Source organism: Heteronotia binoei, chromosome 1, assembly GCF_032191835.1.
Source record: "Heteronotia binoei isolate CCM8104 ecotype False Entrance Well chromosome 1, APGP_CSIRO_Hbin_v1, whole genome shotgun sequence".
Lineage (NCBI taxonomy): Eukaryota > Metazoa > Chordata > Lepidosauria > Squamata > Gekkonidae > Heteronotia > Heteronotia binoei.
In genome coordinates, this window is record NC_083223.1 from 259,677,703 (window position 1) to 259,696,532 (window position 18,830).

Genomic DNA, 18,830 nt, shown 5'->3' on the forward strand with positions numbered 1-18,830 from the left:
CATCTGATGTTTATTCTATGTGGCTCTTACATTAAGCAAGTCTGGCCACCCCTAAAGTCTGATGCTGCAGGCAATCAGATGATCTGCACTAATCCTGCAATCACAAAATTGCATTCTAAGGAACAAACAGTTGCCAACGTGGATGCAGTTAGTTCCACCCAGAAACACCAATGAGAGGACTGCAGGATTTGCCTCACCACTTAAAGCATGGAAGATGGCTAATAGAACACGGACAGGCTTGGGCAACTGTGCAAACCTGTCGTTTAAATGGGGCAAAATAACAGGGGAGCACCCGAATGCGATTGTGGTACAGCCCCCCAAACTGTTTTCCATCTGTCACAGGAATGTGAGTGTCGGGCTTTCCCGGAAGATGTGACAAGTGACAGAGCTTCGGAACTCTCCCCAGCTGTCACTGAGCAGACAGACAATTTAGATCAGGGATCCCCAACCCCCAGGCCGTGGACCAGTACCAGTCTGTGGCCTGTTAGCAACTGGGCCGTGAGTTGTATAATTATTTCATTATATATTACAATATAGTAATAATAATAACAATAATAATGATACATTGGATTTATATCCTGCCCTGCACTCTGAATTTCAGAGTCTCAGAGCAGCTCACACTCTCTTTTACCTTCCTCTCCCACAACAAACACCCTGTGAGGTGGATGGGACTGAGAGAGCTCTCCCAGAAGCTGCCCTTTCAAGGACAGTTCTGTGAGAGCTATGGCTGACCCAAGGCCATTCCAGCAGCTGCAAGTGGAGGAGAGGGGAATCAAAGCCAGTTCTCCCAGATAAGAGTCTGCACACTTAACCGCCACACCAAACTAATAGAAATAAAGTGCACATTTGTATCGTCCCAAAACAATCACCGACCTCCAACCCCAGTCCATGGAAAAAATTTCTTCCACAAAAAAACCAGTCCCTGGTGCCAAAAAGGTTGGGGACTGCTGATTTAGATAGGAGTATTGAGAAGGATTGCCCAGTCGGCCTGCATACCCTTTGTATCAGCTTGGTTCCGTATTTTATATTAATGTATGCTTCCTGAGTGTAACTTTGCCGTATGATAGATAAATAAATTCGGGAATAAACGTCTGGATATGATTTGTTGGAGATGCTGAGCACCTGTCTCGTTTGCTAAGCTCTCCCTGCTTGGAAGTAGTTATATCCCAGTTTTTCTCCCAGAACTGAGGCTGGGGGCCAAGGTGGGTAATGGGGGGGTGGGGGGGGGGAAGAACCAGAAAATATTAAGGTGTTTTTTTTTTTTTTTTTTTTTTTTTTGCAATAGGCAGAAATCTGAAATTGGTGCGCTTATAGTCCGAGACTAAACCTGATTACTAAAGAAGTGTGGCTGTGAAACACTTTCGACTTTATTGTTTATAAATCGGCCCGGTATATCGGGATGAGAAACGTGCGGGTAACAGTGGGACGAGAAAAACTACAACTCCCAGAAGCTCTTGTGGTATAGCATGATCACAGTAGCGATTCAGATTTTGTTTGCTCTCCGGCCCATGGAGACAGGAGGATCGAGTGTTGGGGGGCCTTCGCCAAGCCCTTCCAAGAGACACGGGAAACAAACAAGCCGGAGGAGGTGCAGAGATCAGGTCAGAGACCTTCTCAACAAAGCTTCGAGTTTGCAGGGGGGTCCCACTCCCTAGCCATTTGGGACACAACTGTTCTCTTCCGCCGAAAACTGCCTGATTGACAGCTTCTTGCTGCTTTAAGTGTGTCTTACAGGAGAGAGTTGTCCTGTGTGCAACTTCTTCAGTGTCTCTACCCGCACCGGATGAAATGGCCTCTTATGTGCATCCCCCCCCCCCAATGAGCTCACCCCACCCCCCCGCACTGCTTGCAAATCTCCAGGAGTTTCCAAGCTGGAGTTATCAACCCAAGGGGGAGGTATTTGTGAGTTTCCTGCACTGTGCAGGGAGTTGGACTAGATGACCCTGAAGATCCCTTCCAACTCTATGATTCTATGAACCCTATCTCCACACTACAAGTGGAGGGGGTAGGCTGAACTTTAGAATGGCCATAAAGCCACCTAGTGAATTCAAGATGGAGGTAGAATTCAAACAAGGACTTCATGTTTTCTAATCAGTTTGGATTGCAAAGAAGAGATTGGGGGGTGGGGGAGGGCATCAGCGGATATGATGTGCCACAAAGGCTTCTGGGAAATATATCTTCTCCTTGCTCTGCCCAGTCTCTTAGTTGGTTCTCCGCAACAGACCGTCAGCAGTGGTAGAGAAGAGAGAATTCCCACAGATACTGTGTTTCTCACTTTTGTCTGACAAGCTGCCATCCCTCACATTTTCCCCTGTACACAAGGATCACAGTCCCAGAGCCCTTCCTTCCTCCTCTGCAGTCTACCCCCTTACCAGCTGTATCTTTCCAAACTTCGTTACAGGATCCAGATGTTCGCCTCTCAAAAGCCCTCTCTTATGCCTTGCGCCATGGTGCAGACAAGCTGGGGTTACAGATGGGGCCTGGTGAGTGTTTCTGCTCTGTCTCTTCCCCGTGCTGCATGGAAGAACTTTACCGGTTGCATTTTTGCCTGGTTTGGGAGGCACAGAGCCCCAGCCGGAAACAAAAATTGTCACTTGGTCTTAATTTCCACATCCATATCCTGTTGCGTTGGTTACTGGAGGTCCTACCCTGTAGAGTGCATTGACTTTTACGCTGTATCGGTGAGAAAAGCAGATTATAAATAATGCGTGTGTAAAATACAGTCAGGTCACAGCTGACATGGCAACCCCATAGGATTTTCAAGGCAACAGGCAAACAGAGGAAGTTTTCCACTGCACTCTGCCCTTCCTTTGCGATCTCCCATCCAAGTAGTAACCAACGCTGACCATGCTTAGCTCCCAAGATCTGATTTGGGCCATTCAGGTCAGCGCAGTCTTCCATCGAGGTACTAACCAGAGTCCACACTGCATAGCTTCTGCGATCTGCGCTTTCCAAGTCAGAACATAAACAATGAAAATAAATAAATAAACAAACCTGGACATGTGGTATCTTTTTTTGCCCTTCGCTTTCAGACCCAACTTGGTGGGAATGCGGATTCTAAATCAAACTCAGTCCAAGCCTCTTCCCCAAAGAAAGGCCTTTTCCTTGGTAAACCTATGCATGGTCCATCATGGATGTAGCATGCACAGAGAGCAGGGACATTCTGAAAGGATAACTATGGAACATGCTGGAAGGTAGAAGGGATGGATCTGACTGTGGCTATTAGCCATGGTGACAAAAGGGAACCTCCACATTCAGAGGCAGTCGGCCTTGGCATATCAGTGCTAGAGGAGGGCAGCATCAGGAGAAGGCCTGGGTAATGGTTTAGTCGGGCTTTTGTTTGCACAGTTATAGTGGCAGGGGATGGCCAAATGATGTCTCCCTGCCTTTTTTTTTTTTAACCACAGATGGTTTTGTGGACGTAGCAGAGATCCTCCGTTTGCCCCAGTTTAAGGCTTGGTGCCTGGACGATGTGCAGCGCATTGTGGAGACAAACGACAAGCAACGTTTCGCTGTGCGGCCACACCCTTCCGATGGACGACCCCAGATCCGTGCCAATCAAGGGCACTCGCTGAAGGTGGGGGAATGTGGGAGCACAGAGCGTGCATCAGGCTGTGTGTATATCTTCGGTTCTGTTTTTAGACTTTAGTTTGGTTTTACAACCCAAATTCTTATTGCGTTTTTCATTGACTGTCCCATCTTGTTGATTGTGTTGAGTCATCCTGTAATCTGCCTTGAGTCCAAGTGAGAAAGGCAGACTATAAATAACAAGTAAAATAGATAAATATAATTATTCCACAGGGCAAAGCACAGAAGGATATGCTACCAGCAGCAGTTCCCAGTCATAGAATCAGAGTTGGAAGGGACCCTTCAGAGTCATCTAGTCCATCCCTGCACAGTACAGGAAATTCACAACTGCCTCCCCCCTGCATGCACACCCAGTGACCCATGCTCTGCGCCCAGAAGATGACAGAGAACCTCCATGATCCCTTGTCAAACTGGTCTGGAAAAAAACTGCTGCCTGAGACCAAAATGACTATCAGCATTTCCCTGGGAGTCTTAGAAGGGGCCACAAGAACTACGCCCTGATGCAACTCTTTCTGTCCTCCTTTTCATGATCTGCCAAAGTTCATTGAGTCCTTTTGAGCCTGGGGGTACCTTTGGAATTCTGACATAGGCGGTAGGCACAATCATAAAATGGCTGCCGCAGGAGGCAGACACACAGAGAGAAAGTGCAGGGAAGACTGGGAGAGAGGAGTGAGAGACAGAATAAAACCCGCAATGTGGTGGCAGTGTAACAGAGGCTGAGCTGAACCGGTGATTGATAACTTCCGGTTTTGAATAACCTTAGTCTTCAGTTAGCATTAATCCCAGAGCAATATCCCTGCACCTGAAAAAATTCCTGAAGGAGAATAAATTTCAGTTTTCGGGACACTTCCAGCCTTCCATTGGACCAGAATAACCACAGCTCAGCCTCTGTTACATTGCTGAAGTCTGGAGGGGCAAGAGCAGAACACTGGAACCTAGCCATACACTGGACTACTTGAACTTTTATTTGTTAGAACAACTTATGAATGCATTGTGTTATTGGATCTTTGGAATTTTGAAATACAGAAGAAGTTTGTTATTGTGGGATTGTGAATGTTATTGTGAATGCTAATCTTGAGATATAATATGATGCTGTACTGTGTGAATTTTATAATAGACTGAAATAGTTTATGTATATTGTCACCCTGGGACATTCTTTCTTTGGTTTACTGTCAACATACTCCAGGTCTCCGCTGCATTGTTAAAGTCTTTTGAGATAGTGCCTACAGATGTCACAGGAAACACCATCTCCTTTCCCCTTCATTGCAAAAAAAAAAAAGAGGGGGGGAAGGCCTCCTTTGATATAATGCCCGCACATATCACAGAAGGTACTATCTCACAAGAGGCATTCCTTTCCCTGAAATTGCTGAGCAGTCAGGTTAGAATGGAGAAAAGGAAGTCCTTCACCCAAAGGGTGATTAACACATGGAATTAACTGCCACAGGAAGTGGCAGCTACAAGCACAGACAGCTTCAAGAGGGGATTGGATCAACATATGGAGCAGAGGCCCATCAGTGGCTATTAGCCACAGCGTCTTGTTGGAACTCTCTGTCTGGGGCAGTGATGCTCTGTATTCTTGGTACTTGAGGGGGCACAATGGGAGAGCTTCTAGTGTTCTGGCCCCACCGATGGAGCACCTGATGGCACCTCTTTATCTATTTTTTTGTTAGGCTACTGTGTGACACAGAGTGTTGGACTGGCTGGGCCACTGGCCTGATCCAACATGGCTTCTCTTATGTTCTTATGTTCTGCATAAGAAAGAGGATAGAAATAGCTCTAAATATGGACCTGCTCCCAGTTGTTTTTGTAATGAGTGTATTAAATATAGTCAGGGGTGGAATTCTAGCTGGAACTCCTTTGCATATTAGGCCACATACCCCTGATGTAGCCAATCCTCCAAAAGCTTACAAAAAAGAGCCTTGTAAGCTCTTGGAGGATTGGCTACAGCAGGGGTATGTGGCCTAATATGCAAAGGAGCTCCTGCTAGAATTCCGCCCCTGAATATAGTACATACATTTATATTCATATGTACACACACACATTTAAATCCACTGCCCAGTTAGTTGCTGTTCTTTAGCCTTTTTTAAACATCTCAGAAGTCACAGGGCATAAAGTAAAATGGAGGCTACAGAAAGGGGGAGTAGCAAATGCACAGGTGGGGTAGGGGAAGTAGGAGTCAGGTGGTCATTTGCAGTGGATCTGACCGTGATTCCTCGTTGCAGGTATCAGAGTTGGAACTGATTCCTTTGCTGGACCTCACAGACTTCCCAGAGACAGTGGCCCATGGCACGTATCTGCACCACTGGCCAGCAATAAGGAGTAAGGGCTTGTCCCGGATGGGGAGAACGCACATCCACTTGGCGCCAGGATTGCCAGGGGACAAGGCTGTCCTCAGCGGTGAGTCTTCCTTTCTCCTCATGCCCTGACCTGGATGGCCTAGCATAGCCTAATCTCATCAGATCTTGAAAGCTAAGCAGGGTTGGCCCTGGTTAACACTTGGATGGGAGACCACTGAGGGAGTCCAGGGTTGCTATGCAGATGAGCAACGGCAAATCACCTCTGTTCGTCTCTTGCCTTGAAAACCCTACAGAAGAAGGGTTCGTCTCTTGCCTTGAAAACCCTACAGACCATAGATTTATACCCCGCCCTTCTCTCTGAATCAGAGTCTCAGAACAGTTTACAATCTCCTTTATCTTCTTCCCCCACAACAGACACCCTGTGAGGTAGGTGGGGCTGAGAGAGCTCTCACGGAAGCTGCCCTTTCAAGGACAACTCTGCGAGAGCTATGGCTGACCCAAGGCCATTCCAGCAGCTACAATTGGAGGAGTGGGGAATCAAACCTGGTTCTCCTGGATAAGAGTCCGCACACTTAACCACTACATCAAACAGAGTTGTCTTAAGTTGACTGCAACTAGATGGCACTTTCCACCACCATGATGGGGAAACCAGTAGCCCTGTAATGGTCAACTGAGAACAACACACAAGTCCAAGGTGGGAACCCAGCCCTGTCCGGCGTAATTGCCTCAGCATCCCTGAAGGAATGCCTCTTTCCCTGTCAACCTCAATGCCAGGTGACATCAACCCATAAGGGAGTCTGTCTTAAAAACACTTTCTCCTCTCAAGAGTATCTACTGAAGTACAAAAGACGCCATTTTGACATGGCTGCCACTTCTTGTTTTTGGAATGTTCTTCTGAAGAGAGTTAGGGAAGCTTCTTTTTCCCCTTCAGCTTGGGAAGGGCTGTGGACTATTTTTGTTCAGTGTAGTCTCTCAGGCTCATTCTTGGATACACAGGATGTGGGGTCATTTCCCAGTATGTGTGAACCTGGCTTGAAGTGGTGGAAACAGGCTGTACCATTTCAGACTGGTGGGTGGGGACTGAGGAGTCACAGTTTTAATACTTCCTTGTGTAAAAAATCCCAGCAGAGGTGGGGGGGGGGAGGATGTCTGGGTTCAAGTCTTGCTCTTGGCATTCCATGTTAGTTTTCCACTTATGGAGTATTAGTGGAGGAGAACTTTGGGGGGAAAGTAATCCCACCCTTGCAGTTTGAGTTGGCATACTCCATTCCCTATCACAGCAGCACCCTGATGGCTCATTCCACTGAATGGGGTGAGGAGAGGCCTTTTCCTTCCTGCCCCTCTTATTTTTGTCCTCAACAAAATGGGAGCTACATCTGACAGCCTGTTATTTGGGGTTTTTTTGCAGGAATAAGAAACAACTGTGAGGTGGCCATAATCATTGATGTAGCCAAAGCTCTGGCAGGTGAGTGAGGAGGTGGCAGAGAATCCTGCCCCCCCCGCCCCCCAGGTCCAAGGAGAAATGGGGTAGGCAGCTGGAGGCCAAAATGTGTGAGCTGGAGGCCAAAAATCTGTGAGCTAGCTTGCACTAACTCAGCTTAGAGGGAACACTGCTCATGTGTTCAAGCTAGCCTGGAACCATGACTCGTACAGAGATGCAACAGATAGCGTCCTCTAAGAGGTCCATGCTGCATTCTATTGGGGAATGGGGAATAGAACACAAGTATCCTGGATCCCAGGAATGCCTCTTCAAGGTCAAACTTGGGTTGAAAATAAGAGGATGTGAAATTCAGGGTTCCTGTTGCACCACTTTCTGAGTCCAGGAAGGGCAGTTCTGTATGTAAACGCCAAAGGTCTCGTTTCTTCTCCTGCAGACGGAATCACTTTTTACCGCTCAGCCAACAATGTCATCCTCACACCCGGTGATGCCAATGGGCTGCTGGCCCCCTGCTACTTCCGGGAAGCACTGCAGCTCCGGCCCATTCGTAAGTTTCCAGGTGGCTTCTCTTGCTTGTGCTGCTTCAGGATCTAATAAATTTGGAGGGAGGGTGGATTTCACAGAGAGCCCAAAAGGGACACGCCTGAGGCTGCTATGAGTCAGTGCTACAGAATCAGAATTGCTGTGACTCTCTGTTACCTGGGCTGCCTTTCACCAGAATCAGAGATGAAGCCCAAATCCTTTTCCCCTCTCCCCGCCAGTGTCCATCCTCTGACACTGCAAACCTCCACAGCTCTTGCCAAAACCTGCCCAGAAGCCTTTGAAATTGCAGTCCCTTGGAGACTTGGCAATTGTCTAGAGCGCTGGCCTTCTGGGAGTGACAAATTGGGCGCCCCCCCACATGACTCAGTGACATTATCAATGTGGAGAGGGTGCCAGAAGTTAGCCTTGCCTAGGGTGCCGGACAATCTAGGGCAGGGGTGTCAAATATGTGGCCTGGGGGCTGAATCAGGCCCTTGGAGAGCTCCTATCAGGCCCCCAAGCAAATGGCTGTCATCTGCTTCCTTCTCCCTCTCTCTTGCTTCCTTCTGCATCACAGCTTGCTTTGCAAGGCTCGCTCAGTCGCACAGCAGAGCTACTGAACCAAGCCTCTCTTCCTTCTATTGGTTGAAGATCCTCCCCCTTCTGGTCTCCTGGGGAAAGAAGGAAACAGCCAGAGCTTCCTTTGCCCAGTTCCCTGGATCACACAGGAAAGATACAAAGAAAGCACCATTAAGACCAACAAGTGCTAATGTTTTAAGCATATTTTATTTTAAGTTTAAAAACAATCTTTAATTGTGTTTGTGTCCTTTATAAAGTTTATATCCCTGCCACCTGGCCTTACATTTCATGACACACATGGCCCAGCTGACAAGGTCTCATTTATGTCAGATCCGGCCCTCATAACAAACAAGTTGGACACCCCTGCTCTAGGGCCGGCCCTGGATTGTAACAGGAGTTGGGGCTACGTTCAGGAGCACTTTTAGTTCAAGGATATGCCACCCTCCCACCATCAAAAACCAAGAGTGGGGCAGGGTCACTCTTTCCTATCACTTTATAATTCATAATCTAACAGATCGTGTTGCTGTTGAAGTCCGACGTCTCAAGCAACAACCAATCTGGCTTCTAGGCTATTTTTAAAAACATAGAACAGAAAGCCTGTTTCGGGGATTATCAGTTGCTATAAATCCCCTGACGCGGATGTCCCAGGCTAGCCTGATCTCATCAGACCTCAGAAGCTCAGCAGTGTTGGCCGTGGTCAGTATTTGGATGGGAGACCACCAAGGAAGCCCAGCATTCCTGTGTAGAGGAAGGCAGTTCACCACCTCTGAAAATCTCTTGCCTTGAAAACCCTACGGAGTCACCATAAGTCAGTTATGACTCGATGGTCCTTTCCACGAAAAGAGCATGTGGAGCAGAAGGCATGGGAATGGCCACTGAGGCAGCACAGTGGGACTGGCGCTGTTCCTCTAGAGCAGGGGTGGCCAAACCTGCTTCAAGTAAGGGCCACATAGAATGTTTGAGAGCTGCAAAACATGAACATCAGATGTTTGAAGGAAGAAAGCAAGAAAGGAAGGAAACAGATGGGGAGGGACAAAGAGATGGAAAGAATGCAACTTTAAATGCATTCTCCAAGCCACCGGCTGGCTTGACTTGGAGAAGTGATTTAAAGAGACAAATGCATTCTCCAAGCTGACTGATTATGTTATTTATATTGGTGTAGTTCCCGTTCCCCCTTGGTTTTTGTCACACGTGTTCGTTTTGAACATTGTAAGAGATTTGGGGGGGGGGGGGGAGGGTTTGAGACCATTGTGTAACACCTAACTTCTCACCCTTTGCTTTCTTCCCCTGTAGGATGCCAGCTTTCTCTTGAGTAACCCATCACCACACTAGGATTGTCCTCTTCTACCTCATCTCCTCTCCTCCATGAGATTATTTATTACTTAAACATCACTATTTAAATCTAGTATGTCCACTTCGTCTTTCTGAGTAAAGCTCCTGCCTCCCAGTCTGGGCTGGAGAACCTCTAAGCTTTTGCCTGTCGCCTTTTGTCAACTGACGGCAGATTTGTGCAAGCCATGAGATAAAGGACCAGCAACTACAGGGAAGAAGACTACGACGACTGCAGATTTATACCCTGCCCTTCTCTCTGAATCAGAGACTCAGAGTGGCTTACAATCTCCTATATCTTTCCCCCCCACAACAGACACCCTGTGAGGCGGGTGGGGCTGAGAGGGTCTCACAGCAGCTGCCCTTTCAAGGACAACTCCTGATAGCTATGGCTGACCCAAGGCCATTCCAGCAGCTGCAAGTGAAGGAGTGGGGAATCAAACCCGGTGCTCCCAGATAAGATACATAACCACTACACCCCTGATGCCAAGCCAGCAGGAACTGCGTTCCTGTGCGTTCCTGCTCAAAAAAAAGCCCTGATTCCCCAGGGGAATACCCTGTCACGGCTAGCCTGATCTCATCAGATATCAGAAGCTAAGCGGGATTATCCCTGGCTGGTATTTGGATAGGAGACCTCCAAGGAATACCAGAGCGTGTGACGTAGAGGCAGGCAATGGCAAACCACCTCTGGACATCTCTTGTCTTGAAAACTCTACAGGTTTGCCATAATTCAGCTGTGACTTGATGGCACTTTCCACCATCACAGGGAACAATCAGCAAGAGGAAGACTTGTTTTTAGAAAATGGCAGGGTCAGGTGGAACTTCTACCCAGCAAGGCTTCTGATTGGCTCTGCAGATTTTTTAAAAAAACATTGCTTTAGCAGCAGCTGCCATTGCAACAGAAGGATTTTAGATGTGTTAACTGAAGGTAACTTGTGGCAACCATTTTGTGGCTGGCTTTGTCTCTTGAAGCAGCCATTTTGTGGTTCTGTCCACCATGCTGTGTAAATCCCAAAGGTGCCCATAAGATCAAAGAGGTTATGGGCCACTCTAGGCTTTTGTGCCACATTTATAGATTTGCTGGAGACTCCTAATTGGCCAGAGTGGAAAACAGAACATAAGAGAAGCCATGTTGGATCAGGCCAATGGCCCTTCCAGTACAACACTCTGTCACGCAGTGGCCAAAAAACCAGGTGTCATCAGGAAGTCCACCGGTGGGGTCAGGACACCAGAAGCCCTCCCACTGTTGCCCCCCCCCCTTCCACAAGCACCAAGAAATGCTGGAATGTGGACTTTTTGTCCAGTCAGAAGCAGTTCTTAGAAATAAGCACTTCATCTGCTCTAGAAAAAAAACAGTCTCTGGAAAATGAGGAACAGAACCATACCAAAGAAGAGGAAGGGGGATCAAGGCTGCTCTGAAATTTTATGCTGAAAGTGTAAGTCACAGCACAAAGGAAAAGAAAAAGACATTGATGCATTACTGAGAATCAGGAAGGACATTTTTATTTATAGCTCTTCAGGGCAAATAAGAAAACAAAAAGCAAAATCCAGTCAAGGGGCCTTCAGTAAAACAGACTTAAAATTCAATACTGTTAAAATAAGATCGGCAGCCCCCCCCCCCACCTCCATCAATTCTTTTCTTACTTAGCCCAAATTCCCTATTTTCCTACAACCAAAGTACACAAGACCCCTGGGGGTCAAATCTCCTAGTGCTGCCGAGGAGCCCAAGAGGAGGGTCAGCTGCCCTGAGCCTCCTTCGGTGGGGAGGGCAGGATATCGATCCAATGAATCAAATCAATCAAATCAGCTCTCCTTCTCCCATGCTATTTTCCCCACACACACACACACCTGCTTCTAGCCCTAACATGGTGGGATGGGGAAGAGAGACATTCTCCCAGTACTTTTTTGTTTTGTTCTGTTTTCCTTAACAGGGCATACTTTGTGATTGTGTCTGTTTGGGAAACAGCACTTGGAATTTGGAGGGGGGGGGGTGAGATTACAGTTGCCAACTCTGAGTTAGGAAATTCCTGGATATTTGGGGGTGAAGCCTGGGGGGGAACTCAGCTGGGACATGGGTCCATAGAGACCAGCCTCTGAAGCACCATTTCTTCCAGGGGAACCGACTTCTGTAGTCTGGAGATTGGTTGTAATTCAGGGAGAACACCTGGCCTCACCTGGGGATTGGCAACCCTGGGGGAGAGCTACTTTTTCCTGCCATCCCAGGAACTGCACAGAGATGCTTTCAGAAACTAATGAAGGGTGGAAATCAGATCCCTGGCCTCCCACATCAGTTGTAGCTTGGTTTTTCAAGTCCTTAGGGGGACACATCAGGTTCCCATCAGCACTAGCCCGACAACTGCTAGAGGAGGCAGACCTGCCCGTATGATGCCAGGGGTGAAGGTTAGGCTGGGTGGGGCCAGGTCAGAGGGCTTCGTGGCCCCCCGTCAGCTTGTGGAAGAGGTCTTCTTTCAGCTCCTGGCCACTGTCAGCGGTGCGGGTTGACAGGAAGATGTAGCCACCAATATATTCGTGCACCGTCTTGCAGCTGGCAGAGATGCAGCTGAAAGCCACGTTGATGTGCTCGTCGAACTCAATGGCTACCTAGGGAAGGAAGGCAAGCACAAGGTGATAATGGGGTTGGAACATCTTCCCTAGAAGGTTGAAGGGATTCATCTGTTGTTTTCATAGTGGTGCTAGTCAGAGACGGGTGCCCAACCTTTTGGGGCCTTTAGAATTCTGACACAGGACGGTGGGCGCAGCAGCAAAATGGCTGCCACAAAATGGCTGCTGCAGGAGGCGGAGCCAGCCACAAAACAATTGCCACAGCTTAATTTGATCCTTGGACTGTGGTAACAGCTGCTGCCAAAGGAACATTTTAAAAAACCAGCACAGCCAATCAAATCTCCAATGGCCAATAAGAAACTGCTGGGCAAAATCCTGACCCCCACCCACTTCCTAAAAACACTTAGAGGGTGCCCAAAAAGATGTTGGCTGGCACCATGGCAACCACAGGCACCATGTTGGGGACCCCTGCCCCCGAACATGGCTCAAACACCACCATTATATTTCATGTGCATGCACACATCTTCAGATACATTGAAATGGTGGAAGTTACCAGTCCATAGGTAGAGGGTGTGTAATACCTTAGCATACAGAATAATGAGGATGTTTAACAGATTCAAGGACGAAACAGGAATAAGAAGCTTAGTTTATATGGCTACCATTTGGCTGAATTTAATTTGGGACGGGGCGGGGGGAGAGGACATAGTGAAGGAAATACGTAAAGAAAGCACTGCACTGGTTACCTATTGCATACTGGATTCGTTTCAAGGTGCTGGTTCCTACCTTTAAAACCCTATATTGGGGTGGCCAACGGTAGCTCTCGTTTTTTTTTGCCTACAACTCCCATCAGCCCCAGCCATTGGCCATGCTGGCCGGGGCTGATGGGAGTTGTAGGCAAAAACATCTGGAGAGCTACCGTTGGCCACCCTTACCCTATATGGCCAGGGACCCGCATACCTACGGGACCGCCTTTCCCTACATAGTCCCCGGAGAATACTACGGTCAGGGTCTCAACATCTTCTTTCAATCCCTGGCCCTAGAGAGGCCAGGTTGGCTACAACCAGAGAAAGGACCTTCTCAGTTACAGCTCTGCACTAGTGGAATGAGCTCTCCGAGGACATTAGGGCCCTGCAGGATCTTCTACAATTCCAAAAGGGCCTGTAAGACCGAACTCTTCCACCAAGCCTTTGATTGTTAAATCAGAGATCACAGCCTGGACTGTACCGGACGAGTCACTGGAGCCAGGACCTTCCATTTTTTCTGGAGGACTTGTTAAAGATAAAAACGCTGGCTGCATTTTGCCATCTTGGATATAGCACCTGATAATGTTTTCAATGTAACAGATATTTTAATGGTTTTATTGTTTTAATTTATGCCAGTTGGCCCTGTAAGCTTTGCTCTGAGCCCGGGCAGGATTAAATAAGTTAAATGAAATAAATAAATACAGGGCTTTAAAAAAAAAAAAAAACAGTTCCAGCCGGCTTGGCATCAGGGTGTGTGGCCTGATATGCAAATGAGGCTCTGCTGGGCTTTATCTACCAAAAAAAAGAGCCTTGTGTGAAACAAAGGTGATGTCAGGGGGCATTGCCTAAAATGCAAATTAGTTCCTGAATAAATATGTCAAAATTGGAAACTGATGGGCAAATGTATCCTTAATCATGGCATGCTGAAGATCATTAACTGAGACCCTGTCATCATGCTCCATCTGTCTCCTCTCAAGCAGGGAGGCGGCTTTATGGCCTCTTCTTTGAAGTGGTGGAATGAGCTCCCCGAGGCCACTGTGTGGCACAGAGTGTTGGATTGGATGGGCCATTGGCCTGATCCAACATGGCTTCTCTTATGTTCTTAAGTGGGGTGGTTGGCTGTGTATCTCCCTGTCCCCAGACCAGAGTCTACTATTCCGAATTACGTTATGCTTTATTTTATTTATTTAGTAGGCTTATATTCCGCCTTTTCCCGTAAACGGGCTCAAGGCGGATCACAATGTTCTACCATTCACAATGCTACATTACAACAGGGGTGGCCAAACTGCGGCTCGGGAGTCACATGTGGCTCTTTCACACAGACTGTGTAGCTCTCAAAGCTTCCACCACCCTGTTGGCTGACTTGGAGAAGGCATTTATCTCTTTAAACCACTTCTCCAAGCCAAGCCAGCTAGAGGCTTGGAGAGCGTATTTAAAGTTGCTTTCTTTCCACCTCTCCCTCCGTCCTCCCTCCACCCACCAATTTGTCTGCCTGCCTTCCTGTCTTGCAGCTCTCAAACATCTAATGTTCATGCCTTGCAACTCTTAAACATCTGACATTTATTCTATGTGGGTTTTATGTTAAGCAAGTTTGGCCACCCCTGCATTACAATCTACAATTCTAATCTATTATTCCAAATAAGAAATGAAATAAGAGGACATATGGCCCTCTTCTGCACATGCTAACCTCATTCATATTTGTGAGTTTCCTGCATTATGCTGGGGTTTGGACTAGATTAACCTGGAGGTCCCTTCCAACTCTATGATTCTATGATTCAACCCTTATATTTATATTCTTTACCAATACCCCAATAGGGCTATATTTCCTCTTTATTTTGTTCAGAAGTTAAGCAGGGTTATCCCTGGCTGGTATTTGGATGGGCCCTCTGCCTATATGTATTTGGATTTGTATAAGCCCTATATGTATTTGGATGGAGCCTCTGCCTATATGTATGGACTGGTAATTTCCATTTCATTGTAGCTGAAGAAGTGTGCATGCACACAAAAGGTTGTACCTTGAATAGAAAGTTGTTGGTCTTAAAAGGTCCCACTGGACTCAAACTTTAGTTTTAACACAAGTCAGACACAAAAGCGAAATATATTCTCCATTAATAGGAGCGTTCTCATTTCAGAGTTATAGATCCAAGAGAATGTTTTTTTTTCCCTAGGAACAAAAGCATAATTGATAGAGGTTTATTGCTGGCAGCTAAAACAGAAACGATCCATTACCTCGACTCCTAAAGGAACAGCTTAGAAATTGCACACATGAATAAACTCATAGATGCAATTCATTATAGAAAAGGGAATAATCTATTTCACCAAAACAGACATTATTTATTGACTACACAATGTGTAATGACTACAGTTGCAATCTTCTGTACTTATTTAATTTTCCAAAAAAAAAAAAATAACTGCGGAGAAGGGTCAAAGACCCACTTGGGTTGGGGTCCTGGGAACTCAGAACACTGGAAACCCCTCCCCAGTTTGCCGCATGGGCTGACCTGCCGGATATCCCAGTTCACATTCCACTGGCGCATGTTGCTGAATCGCCATGTCTTCACCACGTCCCCAACAGCCAGGTCGATGCGGATCAAGCGGTTATTGGCAATGCCCAGGATTTCATCCTTCCGGCTGCCCTTGAACCTGCAGAAAGAAAGTAAGCATGATGTGGACTGAGGATAGACTGGGCCATCAATTTCCTTGAAAAATTTCCAAGGACAGTGAAACTGCATGGGCAGCAAAAGCTGATCTCAGTCTATGGAGCTGCAGGGTCTAATTGGCCTGGAACTAGTCAGTGGCAACCTCATAGGGTTGCCAAGTCCAATTCAAGAAATATCTAGGGACTTGGGGTTGGAGCCAGGAGACATTGGGGGTGGAGCCAGGAGCAAGGTTGTGACAAGCATGATTGAACTCCAAAGGGAGTTCTGGCCATTGCATTTAAAGGGACCGCACACCTTTTAAATGCCTTCCCACCATTGGAAATTATGACAGATAGGAGCACCTTCTTTTGGGGCTCATAGAATTGGCCCTCCTGGTCCAATCCTTTTGAAACATGGAGAGTATCTTGGAGGGAGACACCAGATGCTATGCTGTAAATTTGGTGCCTCTAGCCCAAAAGGCAGCCCCCTCAGAGCCCCAGATACCCGCAGATCAATTCTCCATTATACCCTATAGGAATCGGTTTCCATAAAGAATAATGGAGTGCCCAGCAGACATTTCCGCCCCCCCCCCCCCCAGCTTTCTGATGACCCTGAAGCAGAGTGAGGGCCTACAAACCAGGGGATCCCCTGCCCCCACCTGGGGATTGGCAACCTTACAACCTCAACAGGTGTCAACTTGCTTCTTGCCTGTTCCTGTGCCAGGTAGCATAGGAACAGGTAACAGGTGAACACACACCTGTCAATGTTGCAAGGCCAGAACAAGTGATCCCTGGAGTGCAGCTGGCAGTGCAAGGGTCTCAGCTCAGCTTGTTTCTGGGCTGGTTTTGTACCCCACTCCTCCCCATATGTGGATGTTATAAAAAGGCTGCATCATAAACTTCAGCAAATGACAACATGAACTGCATTGATTATTGGGAAAAGGCAAGACTGAGAAAAGTGCAGTTTAGACAGAATATCCCGCTGTGTTTTTGTTGTCTTCCCCAGAGGGATTTATTTATCAGTAACCATGCCCAAATTGCATTGCCTTCTAATATTAACACACGTACAACAGCCGCGCCTGTGATCACAGCTCTGAGTATTTTATATTAGAAGGAGATGCAATTTGATGCCGAATGAAACTGCTGAATAAATTCCCTTGATGAAAACCGCCCAAACGTGTCAGGAATTACTCATTCAATAACAATTGCAGTTTTTGACCTTGGCTTTTGGATTCTTTTTTGTAGCCACGGCTTTGACAGCTTGCAGGGGCCTCCTTCAGAGATATCTCATACCCTTTTCTGCACATTTCTAGTTTTCATCAACAAAATTGCAGGGTCTTTTACTTGTAGTGATACAGGAAAGGAAAGGTCCCCTGTGCAAGCACCAGTCGTTTCCGATTCTGGTGACGTTGCTTTCACAACGTTTTCACGGCAGACTTTTTATGGAGTGGTTTGCCATCGCCTTCCCCAGTCATCTACACTTTCCCCCCAGCAAGCTGGGTACTCATTTTATTGACCTTGGAAGGATGGAAGGTTGAGTCAACCTCGAGCCGGCTACCTGAAAACCCAGCTTCTGCCAGGAATCGAACTCAGGTCGTGAGCAGAGCTTAGGACTGCTGTACTGCAGCTTTACCACTCTGCGCCACGGGGCTCTATAAAAATATAGTGATAGAAGGAAACAAGAAAAAGTCTAACTAGTTGCACAGTAAGAGAGAAACTCATTTTCCACCTTCTGTTGCTCTTGCCAAGGGGTGCCAAACACTGGAATTATTTACAGTGCTCAAACACCTATCAATTTTAGTAAAAATTCAATTTTGTATAATGACAAGGATAAATTAATATATATATGCACTGTAGAATGGGAGAGCGGACATAAGCGAAGCGTGGAGAGAAACAACATTTTGTGTATGTGTATGCAATACTTAGTTTGATAAAGTGAAAGCTTTTACTTACACAGGAAGAAGTGGAAGAAGTTGGGTTGCCAGCTCTGGGTTGGGAAATACCTAGAAATTTTGGGGGTGGAGCCTGGGGAAGGCAGGGTCTGGGAGGGGAGGGACCTCAGCAGGGTATCTTGCCATTGAGTCTACCCTCCAAAGCAGCCATTTTCTCCAGGGGAACTGATCTTGGTCGTCCGGTGATCAATTGTAATTGTGGGGAATTTCCAGGTGCCACCTGGAGGTTGGCTACCCTACCAAACATAAAACCTAATGGGGCTCCTGGCTGATGAAATCTTCGGTTAACCTTTTAGGTGCCACAAGACTGGGATGTCTGAGGCTATTCATTTAGGACTGAATCAAGATCAGGGGTTTCTCTCCCGCTACAAGTTAACTTATCTAGGGTGTATGATTTCTGACTAGTGGTCACCATACTTGGCTTGCCAAGTTCTGAGTCTGTATAAATATGTCATGGACTGCATCCATCTATCTGCCAGCAAAGAACAACACTTCCTGCATCTGTGCAAAGTAGGAGCCAGGCTTACAACAATTCATGCAACAATCAATCTGTTCAGCTCAGTTGAGACATAATATGAAACCATTCAAACTATGGCTAGTTTGTGAAACCAGGATTTGGTTTACAGATGATAATTCAGATCCTGGTTTGCCTCAACAAATGTTGAATTCATCACCTTTGATCTGGCAAGTGGCTCTGTAGCTGGGAGTGAAAGATGCTGGGACCAGGCAGCAAGGCAGAATTAAGCCAGGTCTGCATTTGTATGTCCAATGAAACCACAGTTAAGATGAATAGTGATTAAGAAGCCACCTTCAGGTTGTGGGTTCAGATCCCAGCTTTATAGATCTCGACTTATTGTCGGCTTTTTTTGAGCAGGAACGCACAGGAACACAGTTCCGACTGGCATGGTGTCAGGAGGTGTGGCCTAATATGCAGATGAGTTTCTGCTGGGCTTTTTCTACAAAAAAGCCCTGTGTGAAACAATGGTGATGTCAGGGTGTGTGGCTTAATATGCAAATGAATTTCTGCTGGGCTTTTTCTACCAAAAATGCCCTGACTATAGTTAGTGGAGCGGCCCACATTCTGACAAGCACAGTTACCATAGTTAATCTGATTAAAACCTAAATTATATATTATGTCTGAACCGAGCTTTCTTCCTGGTTTTAGCAAAATGTACAGAAAAA

General features: G+C 46.9%; 3 protein-coding genes across 4 annotated transcripts in view; 1 reads left to right on the top strand and 2 right to left on the bottom strand.

Moving 5' to 3' along the window:
- The window catches only part of FKBP2 (FKBP prolyl isomerase 2), a 325,209-nt gene that overhangs the window by 242,298 nt on the left and 64,081 nt on the right, over window positions 1-18,830 (bottom strand). The gene's annotated exons all lie outside the window — the stretch shown is intronic.
- Window positions 1,491-9,829, top strand: TRPT1 (tRNA phosphotransferase 1). Of its 2 annotated transcripts, XM_060260450.1 has the most exons (7): window positions 1,491-1,601; window positions 2,402-2,483; window positions 3,408-3,577; window positions 5,811-5,985; window positions 7,294-7,350; window positions 7,760-7,870; window positions 9,718-9,829. In XM_060260450.1, exons 1-7 carry the CDS (start codon window positions 1,509-1,511, stop codon window positions 9,738-9,740), a joined length of 711 nt encoding a protein of 236 aa, XP_060116433.1. In that variant the 5' UTR covers window positions 1,491-1,508; the 3' UTR covers window positions 9,741-9,829. The 2 variants fall into 2 exon arrangements, with proteins under 2 accessions (XP_060116433.1, XP_060116442.1); XM_060260459.1 differs by lacking the exon at window positions 7,760-7,870 and having other exon boundaries at window positions 1,492-1,601.
- Window positions 11,235-18,830, bottom strand: part of FERMT3 (FERM domain containing kindlin 3) — a 46,409-nt gene continuing 38,813 nt past the window's right edge. The window contains exons 14-15 of the mRNA XM_060254550.1: window positions 15,560-15,701; window positions 11,235-12,354 (exon numbers count right to left, since the gene is read on the bottom strand). Coding sequence (XP_060110533.1) covers window positions 12,175-12,354; window positions 15,560-15,701 — 322 coding nt within the window. The 3' untranslated portion in view covers window positions 11,235-12,174. The remainder of the gene's footprint in view (window positions 12,355-15,559; window positions 15,702-18,830) is intronic.